This window comes from Salmo salar, chromosome 09 (genome assembly GCF_965601325.2).
Source record: "Salmo salar chromosome 09, fSalSal1, whole genome shotgun sequence".
NCBI classification, from domain to species: domain Eukaryota; kingdom Metazoa; phylum Chordata; class Actinopteri; order Salmoniformes; family Salmonidae; genus Salmo; species Salmo salar.
Genome location: NC_138299.1, coordinates 92,030,429 through 92,058,024, shown reverse-complemented (window position 1 = coordinate 92,058,024; position 27,596 = coordinate 92,030,429). Strand labels below are relative to the sequence as shown.

The 27,596-nt window shown below is 43.9% G+C and overlaps 1 protein-coding gene across 1 annotated transcript; it reads left to right on the top strand.

Annotated features, from left to right (window-relative positions):
- Nucleotides 1-2,110: 2,110 nt before the first annotated feature.
- On the top strand, nucleotides 2,111-24,990 carry LOC106612131 (cysteine-rich transmembrane module-containing protein 1). The gene is made up of 3 exons (XM_014213020.3): nucleotides 2,111-2,310; nucleotides 16,095-16,424; nucleotides 24,472-24,990. The coding sequence occupies exons 2-3, from the start codon at nucleotides 16,115-16,117 to the stop codon at nucleotides 24,573-24,575; spliced, it is 414 nt and encodes a 137-aa protein (XP_014068495.1). The 5' UTR covers nucleotides 2,111-2,310; nucleotides 16,095-16,114; the 3' UTR covers nucleotides 24,576-24,990.
- The last annotated feature ends 2,606 nt before the right edge of the window (nucleotides 24,991-27,596 follow it).

Genomic DNA, 27,596 nt, shown 5'->3' with positions numbered 1-27,596 from the left:
GCTAGGAGCTAGAGTAGAGATAGGGCTAGGGCTAGGAGCTAGGAGCTAGAGTAAAGATAGGGCTAGGGGCTAGGAGCTAGAGTAGAGATAGGGCTAGGGCTAGGAGCTAGAGTAGAGATAGGGCTAGGGCTAGGAGCTAGAGTAGAGATAGGGCTAGGGGCTAGGAGCTAGAGTAGAGATAGGGCTAGGGCTAGGAGCTAGGAGCTAGAGTAGAGATAGGGCTAGGAGCTAGGAGCTAGAGTAGAGATAGGGCTAGGGGCTAGGAGCTAGAGTAGAGATAGGGCTAGGGGCTAGGAGCTAGAGTAGAGATAGGGCTAGGAGCTAGGAGCTAGAGTAGAGATAGGGCTAGGGGCTAGGAGCTAGAGTAGAGATAGGGCTAGGGCTAGGAGCTAGAGTAGAGATAGGGCTAGGAGCTAGAGTAGAGATAGGGCTAGGGCTAGGAGCTAGAGTAGAGATAGGGCTAGGGCTAGGAGCTAGAGTAGAGATAGGGCTAGGGGCTAGGAGCTAGAGTAGAGATAGGGCTAGGGCTAGGAGCTAGGAGCTAGAGTAAAGATAGGGCTAGGGGCTAGGAGCTAGAGTAGAGATAGGGCTAGGGCTAGGAGCTAGAGTAGAGATAGGGCTAGGGCTAGGAGCTAGAGTAGAGATAGGGCTAGGGGCTAGGAGCTAGAGTAGAGATAGGGCTAGGGCTAGGAGCTAGGAGCTAGAGTAGAGATAGGGCTAGGAGCTAGGAGCTAGAGTAGAGATAGGGCTAGGGGCTAGGAGCTAGAGTAGAGATAGGGCTAGGAGCTAGGAGCTAGAGTAGAGATAGGGCTAGGGGCTAGGAGCTAGAGTAGAGATAGGGCTAGGGCTAGGAGCTAGAGTAGAGATAGGGCTAGGAGCTAGGAGCTAGAGTAGAGATAGGGCTAGGAGCTAGAGTAGAGATAGGGCTAGGAGCTAGGAGCTAGAGTAGAGATAGGGCTAGGGGCTAGGAGCTAGAGTAGAGATAGGGCTAGGGCTAGGAGCTAGGAGCTAGAGTAGAGATAGGGCTAGGGGCTAGGAGCTAGAGTAGAGATAGGGCTAGGGCTAGGAGCTAGGAGCTAGAGTAGAGATAGGGCTAGGAGCTAGGAGCTAGAGTAGAGATAGGGCTAGGGGCTAGGAGCTAGAGTAGAGATAGTGTTAGGAGCTAGAGTAGAGATAGTGCTAGGGGCTAGAATAGAGATAGTGCTAGGGGTTAGGAGCTAGAGTAGAGATAGTGCTAGGGGCTAGAATAGAGATAGTGCTCGGGGTTAGGGGCTAGAGTAGAGATAGTGCTAGGAGCTAGAGTAGAGATAGTGCTAGGGGTTAGGAGATAGAGTAGAGATACTGTAGTGCTAGGTCCTAGGGGCTAGAGTAGAGATTGTGCTAGGGGCTAGATTAGAGAATGTGTTAGGAGCTAGAGTAGAGATAGTGCTAGGGGCTAGGAGCTAGAGTAGAGATACTGTAGTGCTAGGGCCTAGGGGCTAGAGTAGAGATTGTGCTAGGAGCTAGGTACTAGAGAAAATACTGGTACAGGAGCTGAGGAGAGTAAGTGAGTGAAGACTGACCTCTGCTGGTGGAAAGAAGACGTTGCATCTGTCATGGAACTGTTCTGTAGCCCACACTAGGGAATAAGGCTACTCTGTTGTTCATTATATCAAACCTATTCACAAAATCATGAAATCATGTGATTAGTGGATACAGTATTATGTGTGTGAGGGGCCATGTCAGGACCTATGACGTGGTAGCCTAAAAAGCACTAGTTTTATCATCAGTCTATTTATGCTGTATAAATATAAACACAATTTCACGTCTGTGTTTGTTGTGTTGACTTTTATAAGCAAGTAAAGTAGACTCTGTATTAGTTAAATTGTAATTTTTATACAGTTACAAATATATAAATATTAATCAATCTAATCTAAGAAGCTAGATAAGGATAAGTATAGCTTGCTCAATTTATAAGACACATTCAGTGTCCTATTTCTGTGTATTTCGTAACATCTTTCTGTGATGTATAATGAATGACCAAGCAAGTCAGATGATCAGTGGTCACCACTGAATCCCGTCTCACCGCTCTTCGCCCTGATTGGTCCGTGAAAACAACGTGTTTTCCCTATGCAAACCCCTCGCACCACCATCGGGATGACGTCACGGCTCCCACACAACCGAGAGATACGCACTGAGTTTTAAGACGAGGTGGTCGTTCAGTGCGGTAAAAAAAAAGACAAGAAATTAGCAATATAGATCACGCCGAGGAGGTTTTTTTTTGAAGAGGAGCTGGACTGTCTATTGATAAGGGATATCATTTCTCTTAAGGTAGGTGATAATATTATATTGAGCTCCATATGTCTGTGAATATTGCCTAACTCGAAGTTGCGGACTGTTGGACAATTGCAACTCGACATCGTTGTTCTTGGGCTGTGGCCCTGTGCAGGTATTGTATGATTCTTGTTGTAGCGAGCACGCAGTGGTCTGTTTCTCCGGAACCATTGTATCCAACAATACTTTTTTACATAAATTGCCGCTATTGAATGAAAGGGAGAAAGTCGTGTTGGACATATCATTAGTTATGATAGAATTCGTGATACAATGACTTCTTTTTATTTTAATTTTATTTTTTTAGGCCACTTTCAAAATATTAAGCAATCATAGAAAATCAACAATAGGCCTATATACGACGCTGTAGAAAAAAATGGTATCAAGCAGTTAGTTGTTGATAAAGCCGAAGATGCAAGTAAAGTGTTTTGTACCATTAATATGTCATCAATGCAACAACACTGTAGGCTAACATGAGACCCTCCAACAACACTGCAGAGACGCCTGATAATAGACTATTACACAGCAAAGCCCCCCTTATAAATTTAGCCTATGAAGGACGTGGCAGGAAAAATAAACCTAATTGAGAGCGTGTTTTAGACTATCAATCGCACAATGTTGAAATATCATCCCAGTTCTTTCCATTCCAACAGTCATCTCTTGATGAGTGTGATCTATGGCCCAGCTGGCTGTGGTTCTAATAGGCCTAGGTCACTATTATAACCCTGGACAGTTACTCATTTAGGAATGGGATCTTATTGTGTTAGAGAAGTATGTTCCATTCTCTCACCATATACTGGAACCATACACTCACTCTCAGTGTAATCCTCGAACTATACGTTAGGGTTGGGCGGTGTCCAGTATGTCATCATACCGCCCTTTGGTCATACCAAGATAGGTGGTATTACCGGTTTAGTACACAAGGGGGTGCTAAAAGACGCAAAAAAATCCCATTGGGCGTCTATCAGAATGCTAATAAAATTTGTATAAGTAATAGCGCATTTCAATGGAGGCTGCTAACTACATATGCTAATGAGCACAAAAAAATATATACAAATTGCAAAAACAGGCAGTCTAACTCATAAAGTTATAAACTCAGCAAAAAAAGAAACGTCCCTTTTTCAGGACCCTGTCTTTCAAAGATAATTTGTAAAAATCAAAATAACTTCACAGATCTTCATTGTAAAGGGTTTAAACACTGTTTCCCATGCTTGTTCAATGAACCATAAACAGTTAATGAACATGCACCTGTGGAACGGTCGTTAAGACACTAACAGCTTGCAGACGGTAGGCAATTAAGGTCACAGTTATGAAAACTTAGGACACTAAAGAGGCCTTTCTACTGACTCTGAAAAACACCAAAGAAAGATGTCCAGGGTCCCTGCTCATCTGTGTGAACGTGCCTTCGGCAGGCTGCAAGGAGGCATGAGGACTGCAGATGTGGCCAGGGCAATAAATTGCAATGTTTGTACTGTGAGACGCCTAAGACAGCGCTACAGGGAGACAGGATGGACAGCTGATCGTCCTCACAGTGGCAGACCACGTGTAACAACACCTGCACAGGATCGGTACATCCGAACATCACACCTGCGCGACAGGTACAGGATGGCAACAACAACTGCCCGAGTTACACCAGGAACGCACAATCCCTCCACAGTGCTCAGACTGTCCGCAATAGGCTGAGAGAGGCTGGACTGAGGGCTTGTAGGCCTGTTGTAAGGCAGGTCCTCACCAGACATCACCAGCAACAATGTCGCCTATGAGCACAAATTCACCATTGCTGGACCAGACAGGACTGGCAAAAAGTGCTCTTCACTGACGAGTTGCGGTTTTGTCTCACCAGGGGTGATGGTCGGATTTGCGTTTATCGTTGAAGGAATGAGCATTACACCTAGGTCTGTACTCTGGACCGGGATCGATTTGGAGGTGGAGGGTCCGTCATGTTGTGTCACAGCATCATTGGACTGAGCTTGTTGTCATTGCAGGCAATCTCAACGCTGTGCGTTACTGGGAAGACATCCTCCTCCCTCATGTGGTACCCTTCCTGCAGGCTCATCCTGACATGACCCTCCAGCATGACAATGCCACCAGCCATACTGCTCGTTCTGTGCGTGATTTCCTGCCAGACAGGAATGTCAGTGTTCTGCCATGACCAGCGAAGAGCCCGGATCTCAGTCCCATTGAGCACATCTGAGATCTGTTGGATCGGAGTGTGAGGGCTAGGGACATTCCCCCCAGAAATGTCTGGGAACTGGCAGGTGCCTTGGTGGAAGAGTGGGGTAACATCTCACAGCAAGAACTGGCAAATCTGGTGCAGTCCATGAGGAGCAGATGCACTGCAGTACTTAATGCAGCTGGTGGCCACACCAGATACTAACTGTTCCTTTTGATTTTGACCCCCCCTTTGTTCAGGGACACATTATTCAATTTCTGTTAGTCACATGTCTGTGGAACCTGTTCAGTTTATGTCTCAGTTGTTGAATCTTATGTTCATACAAATATTTACACATGTTAAGTTTGCTGAAAATAAACGCAGTTGACAGTGAGATTACGTTTCTTTTTTTGCTGAGTTTACATGTATAGGTAGGAGCTACTAAATGTCATTTTTGGTGCATTTGGACATTTACAAGCGAATGTGAATGAGAGATATTGTGCAAATGAACAAAGTTTTGATGCATGCTTGTCTGAAGGAATAACAGTACTGGTTCTGGAGCAGCATGTGTAGGCTACACACTGTCTGTGTGTAGTCGCTAGGGCAACGGGCCTGTACTCTGCTCGGAGATGAGGGGAGAGGAGAAAAAATGCAAGGAAATCAAGATGGTGGCAGCTGTACAAATAACTAATCTAAAGAGCTTTGACTTCGTCAACACGGCTGAAAGTTAACACAATATGATGCCCGTCACCATATTAATTCAGGCACTTACTTAGATTAACTAGCAAGTTAAACTTAAGGGTCTCATTAATGCAGGGAAAAAAAGATTAACGCATAAGAAATATGTTGCTGTGTTTTGTAAACGCATGTAAAATGCTTCTTATTGTAATTACTGCTTGGCATCAGACTCATTTTGTGCTTCAGTTCCACTTCTCCACTCGGATGAGAATTCAGGAACTGACATTCTGTCAGCAGACAGTGCTCCGACTGATGTGTAGCTTATTTTCTCTGGTACTTTCTCTGCGTAACCAGCCTCCTTTCCTCTGGTATATTGCAAGATGAACTTTAAACAAAACATTAGGAAATGTAGCTAGCTACATTCTTTCTGTGATAAACATTATAAATATGATGGCCATGTATCGTTTTTGCAAAGAATACATGGCTTTCTTCATTGTAAGCTCATTTACTTGTGTCTGCCAGCCAAATAGAGTTGCACTTCTGTTGTCATCTGATGAAAATGAAGCTGTTTTCTGCTGAACGTGTTGCATTATTTTCTGTGAAGGAAAACTAGACGTCCCTACAGAAGAGTATTTTTTACAGAGAACTCAAGAGGTATGTTTAGATATTCAGAGTATTCTTACAGCGGGCTCAAGAGGTATGTTTAGATATTCAGAGTATTCTTACAGAGAGCTCAAGAGGTATGTTTAGATATTCAGAGTATTCTTACAGAGAGCTCAAGAGGTATGTTTAGATATTCAGAGTATTCTTACAGAGAGCTCAAGAGGTATGTTTAGATATTCAGAGTATTCTTACAGCGGGCTCAAGAGGTATGTTTAGATATTCAGAGTATTCTTACAGAGAGCTCAAGAGGTATGTTTAGATATTCAGAGTATTCTTACAGAGAGCTCAAGAGGTATGTTGAGATGTTTATTTTTCTGAATATCTTTATTTTTTTTTATTTTTTTTTACATAGAACTAAGTATAATGACTATGGCTCTAGATTACAGGAAAAGGCTGTTTCAAGTGTTTGAAAAATTCAAAATTCTACCATTTCGAGACTGGGCATAACCCCCTCCGGAGCACCTACCAGCCATTCTCATGTACTTTGTGCCCCCTCAGATTTTTGGGGTGCATGACGCCCCTGTGTGTAGGCCTAATTTGTTGAATAGAAACAAAGAACAGCACTGCATATATAATGTAATTGTGTTTTTGTTCTTAACCACACATTTTGAACAAAAATCATTCTATTGTAGCCTACCTTGAGAATCTTCTGGAAGAGTATTAGGGCCAAGTGATGAACAAAAACTAAAAAGCCATGGGTGGTGGTACTTGGATATATTTTTTTGCATGGATAGTACTTTAAAAAAGAGGCAATATTTTGAGCATAAAGTCAATTTAAAAAAAATTAAGTCACAGGTATATTTCAAGATTAAAGTATGGGATAACTGCATGTCTCCCTGTCCCTTTCTGAATCACACAGACTGGATGAGGTATTTCCTCCAAGTACATGTGGCTACATACATAGGTAGAGATGTGTGTTGTGGGGGAGGGGGGCAGTTATTAGTTAATCCCCTGCGTATGCCAACACCTTGCATAGTATTTTAGAGAGAACAGCGAGGCCAGCAGCCTACATGTCAAAATGAAAGGTTAACTCTGTGTGTGTGATGGCATGGTGTTTTATGTACAATTCCAGTGCAGTAACCTCATAGGCCTATGTGTTGTATCTTGTGAATGTAAGCTATGGATTGTGTGGAGAAGAATATCGCTTCCCTGTCGGGTTCAGGGGCTGCCCCCAAACCCCTGTCATTTACCTTACATAGCCATGGGACAGGGGTTTGGCTAAAGCCCCGTCTGAAACCGTCATTTTACGGTCCATTAATCTAACCTAACAGGTCTAGCCACTAGCCGCTATAAGGTCAACCAGCGGTAGCCTAAATTAACGTCATAACTGAGATGATGCCCCTGTTTTGGGATAACCTATGCGTCCTTCGTTCCTCCCATCCTTGAAGACATCGGCGATAGATGGATAGTGAAAGGAGATATTATGCTAGGCTACCAACCAAGTCATGTTAAATCAGTGATTATTTATTTATAGCCGATGTAATAGAGGTCTTCATGGGTCCAAAAAGTTGGACCCGATCTGAAATGGACCTGGGGCTTTCGAGCCCAGTCCCGATATGCATAAAACATTTTTTAAATATAGAGACCCGTTCCGAACGGACACGAGGACCACTAGATACGTTGTGAATAAACCTGGTCGGATCCAGACCCGATCCGATCCCAGTGAGGGAAGCAGCAGAAAATTATTTTTTTAAACTACTTTATTAACCGCAGCTGATAAAGCGTGAGAGAAGGGAGAGAGGTGCCACTCTAGCAAGCGGGGGAGGGATCGTACTGTGAGCGAGTGACATAGGGAGGGAGGAGGGAGGGAGAGGCACCAGGCCGACTCACGCTATAGTAGACTAATAACTGCCATAGCGAAGTTATTTGTCATCAAATATCATTATGTTGTACCTGTCTTGACGGCATCAAACCGGAGCGAGAAGCTAGTCAAGCTAGCTAATGTTAGCTAGCTAGGCTAATTGAGGCTGCAATGCATGTGCTTTCACATCCTACAGTTACAAATAACAACAACTCCATTCAGAATATTAAGTAGTAGCCTACCTGTTGGCTCTTGGGCATTGTAGCCTATCCTTCTCCTTTTAACTTTTAATACCATCATTTTAATTCCTTCTTCCATTGATTAGATATCTCCTAACTCTTGCAACACAAGGAGCAAGGCTCTATGTCTGTAGCCTATTGCCACTTTGATGACTTGTGATTGGCCAGCAGCAAGCTACACGTCCTACGCTCCTCTCCAAAGCAAGAGCAGCAGCAGCAGCACTATAAATTATTCTCTCTCTACTGCAGCAGTGACGTTCGGAAATGCACAGGCCATTCCGGACAAGTCAGTTAAAATTACACATACCTGAGACCTGTGACGATCAGATCCAACGCAGATCAGTGACATGGGACAACAGCTTGACATGGGACACACAGCCCCCGGTCCCCAGGATCCCACGTTCATTTGTTTTATTTAGTGTGCTCACATAGCCTGCTAGCCTGTAGTCGTTAGGAGGCCATAAGGGGGAAATACTACTCTTAGTAAAGCACCATGGGTAAAATCATTAATAGTTGCCATTATGCACCGATTTCGCCTAGGCAACTCAGCAGAATGTTGTAGCAAATTCACAGGGCAGCCTGACAGGGACTCAACCCCGGGTCTCTTCTCATTCAGTGACTGACAGGGACTCAACTCCGGGTCTCTTCTCATTTAGTCAATCAATCAAATGTATTTATAAAGCCCTTCTTACATCCGCTGATGTCACAAAGTGCTGTACAGAAACCCAGCCGGTGTAGAAGCACGGTGGGTAGGAAGAACTCCCTAGAAAGGCAGGAACCTAGGAAGAAACCTAGAGAAGAACCAGGCTATGAGGGGTGGCCAGTCCTCTTCTGGCTGTGCCGGGTGGAAATTATAACAGAACATGGCCAAGATGTTCAAATGTTCATAGATGACCAGCAGGGTCAAATAATAATAATCACAGTGGTTGTAGAGGGTGCAACAGGTTAGCACCTCAGGAGTAAACGTTAGTTGGCTTTTCATAGCCGATCATTCACAGTATCTCTACCGCTCCTGTTGTCTCTAGAGAGTTGAAAACAGCAGGTCTGGGACAGGTAGCACATCCGGTGAACAGGTCAGTGTTCCATAGCCGCAGGCAGAACAGTTGAAACTGGAGCTGCAGCACAACCAGGTGAACTGGGGACAGCAATGAGTCCTGGAGGGAGAGGGGGAGTGAGCAAGAGAACGTACATACTTAAATTCACACAGGACACCGGATAAGACAGGAGAAATACTCCAGATATAACACACTGACCCTAGTCCCCCAACACATAAACTATTGCAGCATAAATACTGGAGGCTGAGACAGGAGGGGTCAGGAGACACTGTGGCCTGTCCGACAATACCCCCGGACAGGGCCAAACAGGCAGGATATAACCCCACACACTTTGCCAAAGCACAGCCCCCACATCACTAGAGGGATATCTTCAATCACCAACTTACTATCCTGAGACCGAGTATAGTCCACGAAGATCTCTCCCACGGCACGAACCCGTGGGGGGGCGCCAACCCGGACAGGAAGATCACATCAGTGACTCAACCCACTCAAGTGGCGCACCCCTCCTAGGGACGGCATGGAAGAGCACCAGTAAGCCAGTGACTCAGCCCCTGTAATAGGGTTTGAGGCAGAGAATCCCAGTGGAGAGAGTGGAAACGGCCAGGCAGAGACAGCAAGGGCGGTTCGTTGCTCCAGTGCCTTTCCGTTCACCTTCACACTCCTGGGCCAAACTACACTCAATCATAGGACCTACTGAAGAGATGAGTCTTCAATAAAGACTTAAAGGCTGAGACCGAGTCTGCGTCTCTCACATGGATAGGCAGACCATTCCATAAAAATGGAGCTCTATAGGAGAAAGCCCAGCCTCCAGCTGTTTGCTTAGAAATTCTAGGAACAATAAGGAGGCCTGCGTCTTGTGACCGTAGCGTACGTGTAGGTATGTACGGCACGACCAAATCGGCAAGATGGGTAGGCGCAAGCCCATGTAATGCTTTGTAGGTTAGCAATAAAACTTTGAAATCAGCCCTAGCCTTAACAGGAAGCCAGTGTAGAGAGGCTAGCACTGGAGTAATATGATCACATTTTTTGGTTTTAGTCAAGATTCTAGCAGCCGTGTTTAGCCCTAATTGAAGTTTTATGTAGTGCTTTATCTGGGTAGCGGGAAAGTAGAGCATTGCAGTAGTCTAATCTAGAAGTGACAAAAGCATGGATACATTTTTCTGCATCATTTTTGGACATAAAGTTTCTGATTTTGCAATGTTACGTAGATGGAAAAAAGCTGTCCTTGAAAGTCTTGAAATGTTCGTCAAAAGAGAGCTCAGGTTCCAGAGTAACACCAAGGTCCTTCACAGTTTTATTTGAGACGACTGTACAACCATCAAGATTATTTGTCAGATCCAACAGAAGATCTCTTTGTTTCTTGGGACCTAGAACTAGCATCTCTGTTTTGTCCGAGTTTAACCCCTGTGCGGCCTCGGAACGGACATCCAGCGAAAAATCATATCGCCATTAGCATAACAAAATGTTATAATTTTTTTTTTCACTTTTTTTTTCAAATTATATCGTTTTATAGATACACCTCTCCTGAATCGAACCACGTTGTCCGATTTCAAATAGGCTTTACAGCAAAAGCAAAACATTAGATTATGTTAGAGGAGTATATCGTAAAAGTAGCCACATAGCCATTTTCCGACCAACCACATGCATCACAAATAACCAAAAAACAGCTAAATGCAGCACTAACCTTTTACAAACTTCATCAGATGACACTCCTAGGACATCATGTTACACAATACATGCATTCTTTTGTTCGATAAAGTTCATATTTATATATAAAAACAGCATTTTACATCGGTGCGTAACGTTGACTAACTATTTTCCCTCAAATGCATCCGATGAAACAGAGCTACAATTTACTAAATTACTATTCGAAAACATTTTTAAAATGTAATATTGTCATTCTAAGATTTATAGATGAATATCTCTTGAAAGCACCTGTAATGCCAGATTTAAAAATAACTTTACTGGGTAATCACACTTTGCGATAAAAGGGGATGCGATACTCAGAACAATAGGCTAGCAATTGCAATAGGCTAGCCATCTTGGAACAATCGCATATCACATCTAGTCTTGTATACTATTGTCAATAATCCCTTACCTTTGATTATCTTCATCCTTAGGCACTTCCAGGAATCCCAGGTCCACAACAAATGTATTTTCGTTCGAAAAAGTTAATCCTTTACGTCCCAATAGCTTGTTCTTGTTAGCGCATTCTGAAGGCTTCACCAAAAGTTCCGACGTGCGCGGGGCTACTCTTTCAACAAAATGCATTTTTTTCTTATTTAGGTTCGTTCAAACATGTCAAACGTTGTATAACATAAATCTGTAGGGCCTTTTTCAACGAGAGCTCCAATAAGATTCGAGGGGGACGATTGCATTGTGTTTCAAAACCTTTCGAAAGGGGAGGGTAACCAGGGGCGCCGGCGTCATAATGGTGATGGCCCTCTCCGTGTGACCGCGTTCCACAGCGTGTCATTCTGTCAGTTTTCACAGTAGGAGACTCAAATCACTTTGTAAAGACTGGGGACATCTAGTGGAAGCAATAGGAAGTGCTCAATGAACCATAGCTCACGGTGTGATTAATAGGCAACGTGATGAATTTGAGTTCGCAATTCAGAATTCCACTTCCTGTTTCGATCTGTCTCGGGGTTTTGACTGCCATATGAGTTCTGTTATACTCACAGACACCATTCAAACAGTTTTAGAAACTTTAGGGTGTTTTCTATCCACAAGTATTAATTATATGCATATCCTAGCTTCTGAGTTTGAGTAGTAGGCCGTTTAAAATGGGCACACTTTTTTTTCAAAATGCGCTGTGGCGCCCCCTATCCTAGGCGACCGTCAAGAGGTTAAAAGTAGAACATTTGCCGCCATCCACTCCCTTATGTCTGAAACACAGGTTTTTCAGTGACAAGAACGTTGTTTGTTTGCTCATAAAGCACCATGGCCGTTAGTGTTTGCCTATAGTCTGAAATTGCCAGGGGAAACTTGGTGTGTGCGAGTTATTAGATTGATAAGCGTGAGTGAGTAGTGACGCCTGTTTGAATTAGTTAATAGATTGTTAAATTGATAAGCATTAGTGCACAGTGACGCCTGTTTGAATGAGTGTATTAGATTAATGGCCATTTGCTGGTTTTGCCCCTACTTTTAACCACCCACACACACACCTGTATACATGCAACCTGAATACACACACACACGCTTGCATAGGCACAACTTGAATGCATACACACACCTGCATACACAAACAACCCGCCGGTCTCTACCAATATATGTAAACATGGTTTCTCCTTCTGAAAATAATCTGTGGCACAACCTCTTCCAGGTCCTATTGATTATAATAATGTGGTTATTATGTGCTAAAACAGCAAGGATTTCCTTCTTATAAAGGCAATTCTAAAGTATAGTTTCACCAGTCTTCTAACTCAGGCATTTCAGCGGTGGCGAGCACACAGAAAGGGACAGGGAGACATGCAGTTATCCCATACTTTAATCTTGAAATATACCTGTGACCTAATTCAAAAAATGTAAACTTTATTCTACAAATTTTGACTTTATTCTCGAAATATTGCCACTTTTTAAAGTAGGATCGTGCAACTTTTAAAATCCAAGTACCACCACCCGTTGCGGTTTATTTCTTTTCCCGTTTGACTTGGCCTCAATACTCTTCTTTACGTCCCTGATCAATCTATTGAAGCAAAAAAAACCTGCTGACTTACAATAGAAAACGTGACTCCTGTTAACACACAGCTGGACGCACCTGCTCCCGCTTAATCCTGTTGGGCTATTTACAAACAAACACATGACTGGCTCAACTGTTCTGGGTGATCTTCATAATGTGACAGGTGAAATTAAGGTGATCTGCTTTATCTCTTAATGTATTGTACAAGTTGACTGCAGGTATTTACTTAAGTAGCTACGAATATTAAAATGTGTTGAAAAACTTCCAAGAAATAGATTCAACGATATTGAAAAAGGGTCTTCAGTTGTACAGTCAGGAGTCTCTCTCCCACAGTTGGGTCTTTGTTTTTCAGATTTCAGTTTTATACTGAGATCACTCTCTATAGAACTGTATGGTAGGCTTGGGCGGTATACTGGGGTATTTGGAAATGTTTTCAATATAGTTGAAACAATTTTTTTGTCTGTTCAGCTGTTCAATCCTTTGGGTGAATGAACTTGGTTTGAGCTTTACTAATCGTCCGTGAGTTTTACTTGGTTCATTTAGAACCTAACACTGTACAACTGAAGACCTAGCTGTTTGTACCACTACCAAGTCATTCAATTATATTTATGTAAAGGGTGGGTTAAATGGAGAGATAAGAGAGGCAAACTCAAGCTTTTCACTGGGGCAAATGAGTCAGTGTGGTGCAGGGTTTGCCAGGTGACCGGTACAGCCAGGAACAGGTGAGGTCCGTTTTGCCTGATGACTATAATACGGATCAGGGAGAAGGAGGTTAGAGGGGTCATGTGGTGTTGTTTTAGATGCTAGTTTCTGTGAGTATACACTACCGTTCAAAAGTTTGGGGTCACTTGAAATGTCCTTGTTTTTGAAAGAAAAGCTAATTTTCTGTCCATTAAAATAACATCAAATTGATCAGAAATACAGTGTAGGCATTGTTAATTTTGTAAATGACTATTGTAGCTGGAAACGGCTGATTTTTATGGAATATCTACATAGGCGTACAGAGGCCCATTTATCAGCAACCATCACTCCTGTGTTCCAATGGTACGTTGTGTTAGCTAATCCAAGTTTATTATTTTAAAAGGCTAATTGATCATTAGAAAACCCTTTTGATATTATGTAAGCACAGCTGAAAACTGTTATGCTGATTAAAGATGCAAAAAAACTGGCCTTCTTTAGACTAGTTGAGTATCTGGAGCATCAGCATTTGTGGGTTTGATTATAGGCTCAAAATGGCCAGAAACAAAGAACTTTCTTCTGAAACTCAATAGTCTATTCTTGTTTTGAGAAATGAAGGCTATTCCATGCGAGAAATTGCCAAGAAACTGAAGATCTCGTACAAGGCTGTGTACTACTCCCTTCACAGAACAGCTCAAACTGGCTCTAACCAGAATAGAAAGAGGAGTGAGAGGCCCCGGTGCACAACTGAGCAAGAGGACAAGTACATTAGTGTCTACTTTGAGAAATAGACGCCTCACAAGTCCTCAACTGGCAGCTTCATTAAATAGTACCCGCAAAACACCAGTCTCAACCTCAACAGTGAAGAGGTGACTCCGGGATGCTGGCCTTCTAGGCAGAGTTGCAAAGAAAAGGCCATATCTCAGACTGGCCAATAAAAATAACAGATGGGCTAAAGAACACAGACACTGGACAGAGGAACTATGCCTAGAAGGCCAGCATCCCAGAGTCGCCTCTTCACTGTTGACATTTCTAAGTGACCCCAAACTTTTTGAACGGTAATGTATATGCGTGTCTGTGTTGTGTTAGCTAATGAGCTCAAATGGGGAATAGTCAGGTATATAATACAATACATCTACCTACAGTTCAGCTGTAGTTTTAGTGATGCTACCTGACTTTATCACGGTGCTACGTCATACCGGATGGATTTCTACCTGCTTGAACGCCAATAAGTCAGATACACGTGAAAACATGAAATGACCCAGAGATGATCTGGTCAGGTGATGTTCTCCAGAGTGTGAGAGGGAGGGACTGACGGACACTCGGCTTCAGGTATTTACAGTAAACACTGTGTGTGTGTGAAAATAGCCCAGCGAGGGATGGAGAGACAGCACTGGTCCGTTTCCTTTCTGTCCTGCAGTTTGTTGTGCTGTGGCATTCACCTCTGATGGGGGAGAGGCAGTGTTTCACTACTAAACAGACCCAACGTAGGGCTTAATGGTCTTCTAGGCCTAGAATCTAAACCAGCAGAATGTTTTACATGTACATCTACCTTGTTACATAGACTTTATTTCTTGAGTCCGCTCGCTCACACACAGCTAGTAGTCACAGCCAGTAGCCACTTCATTGTTTTACAGCGTGTATTATTTACTCTGTTTACTGTGTTTTAGTCTCTCCTTACTCTGTGTGTGTATTGTTAGCTGGGTAGAGGGCAGAGAGGCTAGGCCACTCCATTTCAGGTTCAGGGGTGTGAGTCACGATGCACTCAGGCTTTGTATGATTCCATGAGAAAGATATGCAATACTAGTCTCTTTGCACTTTACTACTTCTTTTAGGGTGTTAGCAAATGTATCAGTTGGAAGATCATGTGTGTGTAAATACTTCCTCATAGAAGGGTTAAAACCGCTAGCTAGCAGATTTCTCTGGTATGACGGCTCTGTTTGTACTAGCTGTGAACAGAGCTTTGTGTTTCTAGAAATACAACTAGAAGGATGTGGCCATGCGCAGGGGCGCAACTTTGGTTTTAGAAGTTGGGGGGCCATTATTATTATTATTATACATTTTTTTTATCCAATTAGATAAACACTCCAAACAGCCTACCCGACCGGTCGGAGGCGTCCGCATGGTCCTAAAGCACACCATTGCCTCGTTTTGTATCACATTCCAATAATAAAACTTGGAGGGACAAAAAACATTTTCAGAATGTGAGGTGGGGGCGGCATGCCCCGTCCCCCCGTCCCCAGTGAAAGTTGCGCCCCTGGCCATGCGTATGACTTACACAGGGAAACCGGTGATACACCAGTGATACTAAGGTTATTAACCTGGACATGTACTCAACCTCTACTACTGGAGAGCTTTGCTCCAGACCTTCTGTAACGAAAGCCTGCACTGCCTGTAGCTGTCCAGCAGTAGGGTTGACCACCCCTGACCTAGTTCATAGCTCTCTAGGGGGGAAACCTTTATGTTCTAGAAACGTGTGTTGTCATGACAACAGTTAAATCATCAAGGGCCTCTTTTCAGAATGTCTTTAACTATGGACTCCTGGCCAACCGCTGGCTAATGGGACTCCTAAGGCCTCTGTGCCATGACAACCACTGGCTAATGGGACTTCTAGGGACTCCTGGCCATGACAACCACTGACTAATGGGACTCTTATCTCCGTCCTGTGTTGATTTTGCAGGGCTGTGAAACTGCAACAATACTTTTGTTTGTCCCTCCTCCTCCAATCTCGCTCCTTTCTTTTCCATTTACTTTCATAAATGGTCCTTCCTCGTTCTTTCTCAGTTCAGTTACATTCAAATTAGCTCTCCCCCTCCTTTCCCCTCTCTTTCTCCAGGTGTCTCTGTTGTCTAGCAGATGAATTTTGAGCAGCCTCCTCCGTACCAGGGCCCAGGCCCCACGGCACCCAGTTACCCTGCGCAGGGCTATCCTCAGCAGGGATACCCTCCCCAGGGCTACCCCGTCAACATGGAGCAGCCTGGTGGATTCCCTCCTCAAAACCCGGCCTACCCCAACTACCCTGCTGGCCCCGGAGGCCCTCCTGGACCCTACCCTGGCCAGGGACAAGCAGGCCCCTACCAGGGGGCGTACCCAGGACAGCCCCAGTTTGGATGGCAGGGAGGACCACCCCCAGGACCCATGTATGGAGAGGCACCCAAAAACACAGGTGAGAGAGAGGGGAGGAAGAGGGAGAATGAGAGGAGGGGAGGAAGAGAAGAAAGGGGAGAAGAGGGGTGAGGAAGGGCGGGGAGGAAGATAAGCACGAGAAGGTGAGGGGAGGAAGAGGAGAGGGAGAATGGGAGGGGTGTAGAGGGTAGGATACGATATTGTTTGCCTTGACTACCTGGTATGCAAAGAGACTGGATGTGCTTTGGGAACAATGTTGTTTATACCAGTGGTTCTCAAACCTCTCCTCTGTGACCCGCAGCTGTTCCAGGTATTTGATATTTTCTCGAGCTAGCACACCTGATTCAACTTGTCAACTAATCATCAGGCCCTTGACTAGATGAGCTACTTCAGGCCCTTGACTAGGTGAATCAGATGAGCTACTTCAGGCCCTTGACTAGGTGAATCAGATGAGCTACTTCAGGCCCTTGACTAGGTGAATCAGATGAGCTACTTCAGGCCCTTGACTAGATGAATCAGATGAGCTACTTCAGGCCCTTGACTAGATGAATCAGATGAGCTACTTCAGGCCCTTGACTAGATGAATCAGATGAGCTACTTCAGGCCCTTGACTAGATGAATCATACGAGTTACTTCAGGCCCTTGACTAGATGAATCAGATGAGCTACTTCAGGCCCTTGACTAGATGAATCAGATGAGTTACTTCAGGCCCTTGACTAGGTGAATCAGATGAGCTACTTCAGGACCTTGACTAGATGAATCAGATGAGGTACTTCAGGCCCTTGACTAGATGAATCAGATGAGCTACTTCAGGCCCTTGACTAGGTGAATCAGATGAGCTACTTCAAATGAAATGTATTTGTCACATACACATGGTTAGCAGGTGTTAATGCAAGTGTAGCGAAATGCTTGTGCTTCTAGTTCCGACCATGCAGTAATATCTAACAAGTAATATAACCTAACAATTTCACAACAACTACCTTATACACACAAGTGTAAAGGAATGAATACGAATATGTACATAAAAATATATAAATGAGTGATGGCCGAACGGCATAGGCAAGATGCAGTAGATGGTAAAGGGTACAGTATATACATATGAGATGAGTAATGTAGGGCATGAAAACATTATATGAAGTGACATTGTTTAAAGTGGCTAGTGATACATTTAATTACATCAAGATGGCAAGATGCAGTAGATGGTATAGAGTACAGTATATACATATGAGATGAGTAATGTAGGGTATGTATACATTAAATAAAGTGGCATTGTTTAAAGTGGCTAGTGATACATTTAATTACATCAAGTAGGAAAGATGCAGTAGATGGTATAGAGTACAGTATATACATATGAGATGAGTAATGTAGGGTAAGTAAACATTATATATATAAAGTGGCTAGTGATAAATTGATTACATACATTTTTCCATTATTAAAGTGGCTGTTGTTGAGTCAGTATGTTGGCTGCAGCCACTCAATGTTAGTGATGGCTGTTTAACAATCTGATGGCCTTGAGATAGAAGCTGTTTTTCAGTCTCTCGGTCCCAGCTTTGATGCACCTGTACTGACATTTACATTTACGTAATTTAGCAGACGCTCTTATCCAGAGCGACTTACAAATGAATTGGTGGATTCACCTTATGATATCCAGTGGAACAACCACTTACAATAGTAAGTGGTTAGAAGGATTACTATATCCTATCCCAGGTATTCCTTAAAGAGGTGGGGTTTCAGGTGTCTACAGAAGGTGGTGATTGACTTCGCTGTCCTGGCGTCGTGAGGGAGCTTGTTCCACCATTGGGGTGCCAGAGCAGCGAACAGTTTTGACTGGGCTGAGCGGGAACTATGCTTCCGCAGAGGTAGGGGTGCCAGCAGGCCAGAGGTGGATGAACGCAGTGCCCTTGTTTGGGTGTAGGGCCTGATCAGAGCCTGAAGGTACGGAGGTGCCGTTCCCCTCACAGCTCCGTAGGCAAGCACCATGGTCTTGTAGCAGATGCGAGCTTCAACTGGAAGCCAGTGGAGTGTGCGGAGGAGCGGGGTGACGTGAGAGAACTTGGGAAGGTTGAACACCAGACAGGCTGCGGCGTTCTGGATGAGTTGTAGGGGTTTAATGGCACAGGCAGGGAGCCCCGCCAACAGGGAGTTGCAGTAATCCAGACGGGAGATGACAAGTGCCTGGATTAGGCACTTGACTGACCTCGCCTTCTGGATGATAGCGGGGTGAACAGGCAGTGGCTCGGTTGGTTGTTGTCCTTGATGATCTTTTTGGCCTTCCTGTGACATCGGGTGGTGTAGGTGTCCTGGAGGGCAGGTAGTTTACACCCGGTGATGTGTTGTGCAGACCTCACTACCCTCTGGAGAGCCTTCCGGTTATGGGCGGAGCAGCTGCCGTACCAGGCGGTGATACAGCCCGACAGGATGCTCTCGATTGTGCATCTGTAAAAGTTTGTGAGTGTTTTTGGTGACAAGCCGAATTTCTTCAGCCTCCTGAGGTTGAAGAGGCGCTGCTGTGCTTCTTCACCACGCTGAACTTTCAGGCCCTTGACTAGGTGAATCAGATGAGTTACTTCAGGCCCTTGACTAGGTGAATCAGATGAGCTACTTCAGGCCCTTGACTAGGTGAATCAGATGAGCTACTTCAGGCCCTTGACTAGGTGAATCAGATGAGTTACTTCAGGGCCTTGACTAGGTGAATCCAGTACATTATGAAACGTCTGGGAACCAGTGGTTCAGACATTTCTGACTAGGGCTACAAAGCTACCAGTAATTTACCAGAATCTTAAGTAATTTAGGTAATTAACAGAACATCTATGGCAATCTATCATCAATTTGGTCATTTATACTTGAATATGTTTTTTAAAAATGTATTCATATAGTGCCTTCGGAAAGTATTCAGACCCCTTGACTTTTTCCACATTTTGTTACTTTACAGCCTTATTCTAAAATGTATTAAATATTTTTGTTCCCCTCAATCTACACACAATACCCCATAATGACAAAGCAAAAACAGGTTTTTATACATTTTTGCTAATTTATTGCAAGTCTGAAATAACACATTTACATAAGAATTCAGACCCTTTACTCAGTACTTTGTTGAAGCACATTGGACAGCATCGAGTCTTCTTGGGTATGACACTACAACCTTGGCACACCTGTATTTGGGGAGTTTCTCCCATTCTTCTCTGCAGATCCTCTCAAGCTCTGTCAGGTTGGATGGGGAGCGTTTCTGCACAGCTATTTTCAGGTCTCTCCAGAGCTGTTCGATTGTGTTCAAGTCCGGGCTCTGGCTGGGCCACTCAAGGACATTCAGAGACTTGTCCCGAAGCCACTCCTGCGTTGTCTTGGCTGTGTGCTTAGGGTCGTTGTCCTGTTGGGGGGTGAACTTTCACCCCAGTCTGAGAACCTGCTCCAGAGCGCTCAGGACTTCATCAAGGATCTTTCTGAACTTTGCTCCATTCATCTTTCCTTTGATCCTGACTAGTCACCCAGTTCCTGCCGCTGAAAAACATTCCTACAGCATGATGCTGCCACCACCATGCTTCACCGTAATGATGGTGCCAGGTTTCCTCCAGGCGTGATGCTTGGCATTCAGGCCAAAGAGTTACATCTTGGTTTCATGGTCTGAGAGTCTTTAGGTGCCTTTTGGCAAACTCCAAGCAGGCTGTCATGTGCCTTTTACTGAGGATTGGCTTCTGTCTGGCCACTCTACCATATAGTCCTGATTGGTGGAGTGCTGCAGAGATGGTTGTCCTTCTGGAAGATTCTCCCATCACCCCAGAGAAACTCTAGAGCTCTGTCAGAGTGACCACCTCCCTGACCAAGCCCCTTCTCCCCCGATTGATCAGTTTGGCTGGGCGGCCAACTCTAGGAAGAGTCTTGGTGGTTCCAAACTTCTACCATTTAAGAATGATGGAGGCCACTGTGTTCTTGGGGACCTTCAGTACTGCAGAATTTTTTTTTGACACAATCCTGTCTCGGAGCTCTACGGATAATTCCTTTGACCTCATGCTTGGTTTTTGCTCTGACATGCACTGTCAACTGTGGGTCCTTATATAGACAGGTGTGTGCCTTTCCAAATCATGTCCAATCAATTGATTTTACCACAGGTGGACTCCAATCAATTTGTAGAAACATCTCAAGGATGATCAATGGAAACAGGATGCACCTGACCTCAATTTTGAGTCTCATAGCAAAGGGTCTGAATACTCATGTAAATATGGTATTTCTGTTTTTTTTTTACTTTTAATACATTGCAAAAATTTCAAAAAACCTGTTTTTGCTTTGTCATTGTGGGGTATGGCGTGTAGATTGCTTAGAATTCTTATTTTTAATCCATTTTAGAATAAGGCTGTAACGTGGAAAAAGTCAAGGGGTCTGAATACTTTCTGAAGGCACTGTGTGTGTATGTATGTGTGTGTGTGTGTGTGTGTGTGTGTGTGTGTGTGTGTGTGTGTGTGTGTGTATACACACACACACACACACACACACACACATAGTGCCTTCAGAAAGTATTCAGACCCCTTGACTTTTATTTATATATATATTTTTGTTTCCATATTGTCCATGAGTTTCTGGTAGATAGATCATATGGTTAAAGAGAAAATTGACTAATTAATGAAAAAAGCATCTAATCAACAATGGCATTATTTTCAATTGATTTGTTTTTCCCACTGCCACCAGTTTGACGCCAAAGCATTGACGACAAAGACATACTGACATAGTCAAATCAATAGGTGTGTAAAAAGTTAAAGGATATTTCATGCTGAAATCCTCATATTAAACACATATGGTATTCACTAAGTTGATAGTTAATATTTGCGACTCATTTCAGGAAACCAGGCGTTTTAAACATAAACCATTTTTTAAAATCAAAATGCTTATTTTCGGCAGAAATGGCTTATGGAACATGTGAACTTTCATGTGTCTTAATTACAAACGTGTATGTCATCTGTAAATACGAATACAATTGTTAAATTACGAGCCTAGTTTTAGCTAAGGAAAAAGTCAGGGACCTTCCTGCTAGCCATGATTTGCTGAGATAATGGATGGGCTGGAAATGCCTAGAGATGACTTTGGATTGGTCTGCCATGTAGCATGCTTCTGTCTATAACATGAGTTGGTCAGTATGTGTAGGTAATCCTTTCTAACGAGACTTTTTGAAAGATATCATGTAGTAGAACTGCAAACATGTTGGTCTCCACTTTCTGGAGGACCGGGTTTTCAAATCAGTGGAATACCTGGTGGAATTAGAGTATGATAGCTAAGGAGATGGAGAACATTTTGGCATTTGATTGCAAATATGCAGACAGAGTCGAAAAGAGAACACACAGAAGGCTGTTGTGTAAAACACCTGTCTCCTGATTTACATCTTCAAACTAAGGCAACCGTGACAGAGTGGGAGAAGCGTCCATAGTCTAGCTAGCTACATTTTCAGATATTACACGTTTCTAATTTTGTCAGTCGTTTTCATTTCAGTTAAAGCGTACTGTTATCTAGTTAGCTAAAGTTACCTGGCTGGCTCGCTAGCTAACGTTACGTGTATGGTCTGTGTAGTAATATTATTTGTGTCTCAGAGCCATTTGCATTGCTAGATTCATGCAGGGTAGTAATGTTATGAGATGGCATTATGGTTCATAGCTACATGTCTAAACAAAAGACTCCACTATGCAATAACAATTTCAATAGAATGTTAATGATGTCGCTGTGACAACTGTCGCTAGACGTAGCTGGTGAATTCGCTCTGGCTATGTACTCCGATTCCAGAGCGCAGAATAACTGACGAATTTACGAACGCTTAACACCAGTTGAATATGGCTGGTGTCAGTAAAAAAAGCATGATTAAATTGTTGCCAGCAGCACAGTTGCAGTCACAAACACTCTGGATAACATAAAAACAGCCTAACCAGCTCCGCTAGGGCGAGTAAAATGTCAGTGAGCTGTTCCTTCATTTGTGTCTGGCAGTAGCTAGCCAACATTAGCTTGGGGGCTTGACTGTTGTTGTTAGGTCAGAACGCTCGGATCAACCCTACTCCTTGGCCAGAGCGTCCAGTGTGCATTCTGAATGCTCCGAGAGCAAAACGCTCTGAGTTTACGAATGCCCGGAGCGCACTCTGAGCAAACTTTGGCGCTCCAGATTGAATTTACGAACACACCCCTAGTATAAACCAGCCTTTAGTCTTGAAATCTTTGGTTGTTTAGTACATGGCCTCACATGTGAATCCTTAAAGAGCTGGGTGGGGATAAAGCTTAAGAAGGTGTGAACGATGCTGAATGGGTGTAGACAAAGAAGAGCTCTCCAGTAGGTGCACCAAAATATTCAAGGTCCATTTTCTCAAAAGTGAGGTTACAAGTTTATCAACTTTCAAAGCAGAATTACTTTCCCAATGTTCCTCAACTGTAGTGTATGATATACCATTTTCTAGCTATTTATTTGATGTGGAAAAACACAATTTCACATTTTGCTACATACGCCCGAATCGAGCCACGTTGTTTAAATTTAGGGTAATGTTTTACAGCTTTTGTCATTCAATTTATTTTAAAATCATCATATTTAATGATTTAATATATTTTACGTGTGGTAAACCCACACAGAGGGCCAGAGATAATTACAGACACCTGTGATAAGTACCCAAAAGGGTCACTAGATAGATGTCTTGTGATTACATAACATCTTTGAAAGATACCAAAATTCTGGTAGTTTGCTGGTAAAATTGTAATGTTTCCAGTAATACACCCTCCCTTTGCAACCCTAATTCTAACACAATCGTCTTTCATTCAATACGTTTCCATTACCTGTGCTATTAGGATTGGCAAGTATTAGGATTGGCAAGTATTAGGTTATTCAAAGGTCAATTTCCCTACATCAAAATAATTTGTTTTGATAGAACACTATCAGCGTCCAAAGTAAAAGACTAACGAGGCTGTTTTATATTGTCCTTTTTATATCAGTATCCTGGTGTGTGTTCTTAAAGTGGAAGGTTTCTATGTTGAAGCTAATCACATGATAGCCAGATCATTTTCTGCTTGAATTAACTATTTTGTCCTGGTCATACCATGATTAAAGGGGCATTGTTTAAAGGTGTTGTCTAAAGCAGGAAGTGAACTTTCCAGACTGCCCTTTGTTTGTTTATCTGTATAAGACCCTCTCAGTGGTGAATAGTGGACTGCCCCTTTAAGAAACCAGGCAATGGGAGGTTAATGCTGCATTCATAACCAAGTGGGAGTTGGGAATTTACCAGTTGTGAAGTCGTAAATACTAGTTGGACGCATTTATGTGCTTTGAACTTGAGAAACACTGATTGGCTAATGGCCAACAATTTGCCTAAACCATAAACTAAAGTACAGCTATCATGCTTGTAAACAAATGATAGTGTTAAAAACATATTAATAGATTGCTTTTTATGAATAATTTTTTGTTGCACTAAACTGCCGAAAAATGCTGTTTATCGAGGTAATTTCAGAGGTCAGCAGGTGGAAGAAGTGGGATCTCAGGATGATAGATGAGTTTCACACTAGTAATTACCAGTTGGAGGGCCATTCAAATAGATGTTTTCCAGTTGTACTTGGTAAATACTACCTTCCCACTTGGTTATGAAGGCAGCGTAACTTACTGCCTGGCAACTGTTGCTAGAGAACAGTCCCTTTGTACTGCGGCAGTACCTTGTCACTCAGGTAACACACAGCTTACCTCACTCAAGATGGCAGCCTTCAGAAGTTGTGTGTGTGCACATTAATGACTAACAGCAAATGTACCAAAGATAACAAGAAGAGTAGGTTGTTAGGCCAACGTGTGCGTCACGTGTGTATTGCAATTGTGGCAGGTAGCCTAGCGGTTAGAGTTGGGCCAGTAACTGAAAGGTCGTCGGTCTGAATACCCAAGCCGACAAGGTGAAAAAAATCTGTCTGTACCCTTGAGCAGATCTATTAACCATAATTTGCTCCAGGGGCGCAGTACTATATGGCTGACCTTGTAAAATAACACATTTTACTGCACTTATCCGGTGTATGTGACAATAAAACATGTTTTACTGGCAGTTGTAAAGGTTTAACTTTAAATGAATGTCTACCTCTCTTTCTCCTCTCTCTAGTGTACGTGGTGGAGGAGAGGAGACGAGATGATTCAGGCGACACGTGTCTGACTGCCTGTTGGACGGCTCTCTGCTGCTGCTGCTTGTGGGACATGCTCACATAACCTCTGACATTTACCTTTGACCCTTACCTGCTCTGACCCTTACCCTTTGCCTCCCAACCCTTAACGCAAAGTCCCTCTCATCTTAACCTAACCTTTGACCTCTGAGTGTAAACCCCTGATCCAGTCTCACTTAACACACTATCCCTCCATCTGACCTTACCACCTTAATCCTTCTCTCTCTCCTTAACCTTTGTACTCCTGCTGTCCAGCCCCAACCCCTGTACCTCCTGACCCATGGTAGCATTATATGATAACCTCTATCTTCTTGTGCTCCCGCACCTGACCGAGCCCCTCCCAGGGCTGTGCTCTGCTCTGTAGCAGTGTAGCCGGTGTATGTTCCCTAAATCTCAGGCGCTGTACTGTAGATAATGCTTCTTGTGGAACACAAACTCCTGCTCAAAGACGACACACAGAATATGCACTCAGATCTCAGGCGTTCTGCTGTAGATGACACGCATGCACGAACGAACACACACACACACATGCGTACACACTTTCTCTCCTGGGCACTTTAACCTCTTACCTCTGCAAGGTACTTCTCCTGCCTCCCTCCATCCCTCCTCCCAAACAAAGCTCTAGTCAAACCACCCCTTATTCCCTACACCATAAAACACCATATCAAATGACTGTCTATCTATGCCCTATCCATCATGGCTACCTAGACCAATGGAAGCCAGTAAGCTACAGTGACCCCACCCCCTGCCAACCCCCTACTGTACGATGCTGAAGTTTGAACTATCCTCTCTGTTATGTTTGCACAACAGCTACTGTGGTTGCCTGTTTTTCTTAAGATGAATCCTATGACAACAAATTGAATGCATTTTGAAAGACAATGACAATGAAGATTTCATGTTTGATTTCATGTAATATTGTTCCTATGCTTGCAACATTTTTGCCTGTTTGAATTTTTTAATCCTGAATGAATATGATTTGATTGCTATTTTCTTTTTAATACCCTCATTCCTTGAAGGAGAGAACATGAAAACATTTTTAAATGGTGAATGTTTATGTAGATGACTTTGCCTTACATGAGAATCTTGCGTTAAGAATAAATTATTCCCAAAACAGTCAACATTGTCTGGTGTCTTTCACTCTCTGGTGGTCTTAGTCAGTAGAGGTAGTATCTGGTGTGTGTTTTACTGGAGAGGTAGTATCTGGTGTGTGTTTTACTGGAGAGGTAGTATCTGGTGTGTGTTTTACTGGAGAGGTAGTATCTGGTGTGTCTTTTACAGTAGAGGTAGTATCTGGTGTGCGTGTGTGTTTTACAGTAGGTGTAGTATCTGGTGTGTGTTTTACTGGAGAGGTAGTATCTGGTGTGTGTGTGTGTGTGTGTGTGTGTTTTACAGTAGGTGTAGTATCTGGTGTGTGTTTTACAGTAGGTGTAGTATCTGGTGTGTGTTTTACAGTAGAGGTAGTATCTGGTGTGTTTGTGTTTTACAGTAGAGGTAGTGTCTGGTGTGTGTGTGTGTGTTTTACAGTAGAGGTAGTGTCTGGTGTGTGTTTTACACTAGAGGTAGTGTCTGGTGTGTGTTTTACTGTAGGTGTAGTATCTGGTGTGTGTTTTACTGTAGGTGTAGTATCTGGTGTGTGTTTTACAGTAGAGGTAGTATCTGGTGTGTGTTTTACAGTGGAGGTAGTATTTGGTGTGTGTGTGTTTTACTGGAGAGGTAGTATCTGGTGTGTGTGTGTGTGTTTTACTGTATGTGTAGTGTCTGGTGTGTGTTTTACTGTAGAGGGAGTATCTGGTGTGTGTTTTACAGTAGAGGTAGTATCTGGTGTGTGTTTTACTGGAGAGGTAGTATCTGGTGTGTGTTTTACTGGAGAGGTAGTATCTGGTGTGTGTTTTACTGGAGAGGTAGTATATGGTGTGTGTTTTACAGTGGAGGTAGTATTTGGTGTGTGTGTTTTACAGTGGAGGTAGTATCTGGTGTGTGTTTTACTGGAGAGGTAGTATCTGGAATGTGTTTTACTGTAGTAGAGGTTGTGAGTGTGTTTATAGATTTCTATGGTTAGTAATTAATTGGTTTCAGGATAGATCCGAGTCTTTTTATACTGCTGAACTGCCATGACCTTGGCTGGGGAGTCAAGTTGGACTGCCGTGACCTTGGCTGGCGAGTCACGTTGGACTGCCGTGACCTTGGCTGGGGAGTGGAGAGGTGGACACGGGGGTTGAACCCGTGGGGAGGCAGACAGGAGGTGGACACAGGGATTGAACCCCAGTGGGGAGGCAGACAGGAGGTGGATTTGACGAGTGATTGCAGGGATTGAACCCCAGTGGGGAGGCACACAAGAGGTGGACACAGGGATGAACCCCAGTGGGGAGGCAGACAGGCGGTAGACACAGGGGTTGAACCCCAGTGGGGAGGCACACAAGAGGTGGACACAGGGATGAACCCCAGTGGGGAGGCAGACAGGCGGTAGACACAGGGGTTGAACCCCAGTGGGGAGGCAGACAGGAGGTGGACACGGGGGTTGAACCCCAGTGGGGAGGCAGACAGGCGGTAGACACAGGGGTTGAACCCCAGTGGGGAGGCAGACAGGAGGTGGACACGGGGGTTGAACCCCAGTGGGGAGGCAGACAGGAGGTGGATTTGACGGGTGATTGCAGGGATTGAACCCCAGTGGGGAAGCAGACAGGTGATAGCAGGGATTGAATCCCAGTGGGGAAGCAGACAGGTGATTGCAGGGATTGAACCCCAGCGGGGAGGCAGACAGGTGATAGCAGGAATTGAATCCCAGTGGGGAGGCAGACAGGTGATATCAGGGATTGAACTCCAGTGGGGAGGCAGACAGGGATTGAACCCCAGCGGGGAGGCAGACAGGTGATAGCAGGGATTGAATCCCAGTGGGGAGGCAGACAGGTGATAGCAGGGATTGAACTCCAGTGGGGAGGCAGACAGGTGATATCAGGGATTGAACTCCAGTGGGGAGGCAGACAGGTGATATCAGGGATTGAACTCCAGTGGGGAGGCAGACAGGTGATAGCAGGGATTGAATCCCAGTGGGGAGGCAGACAGGTGA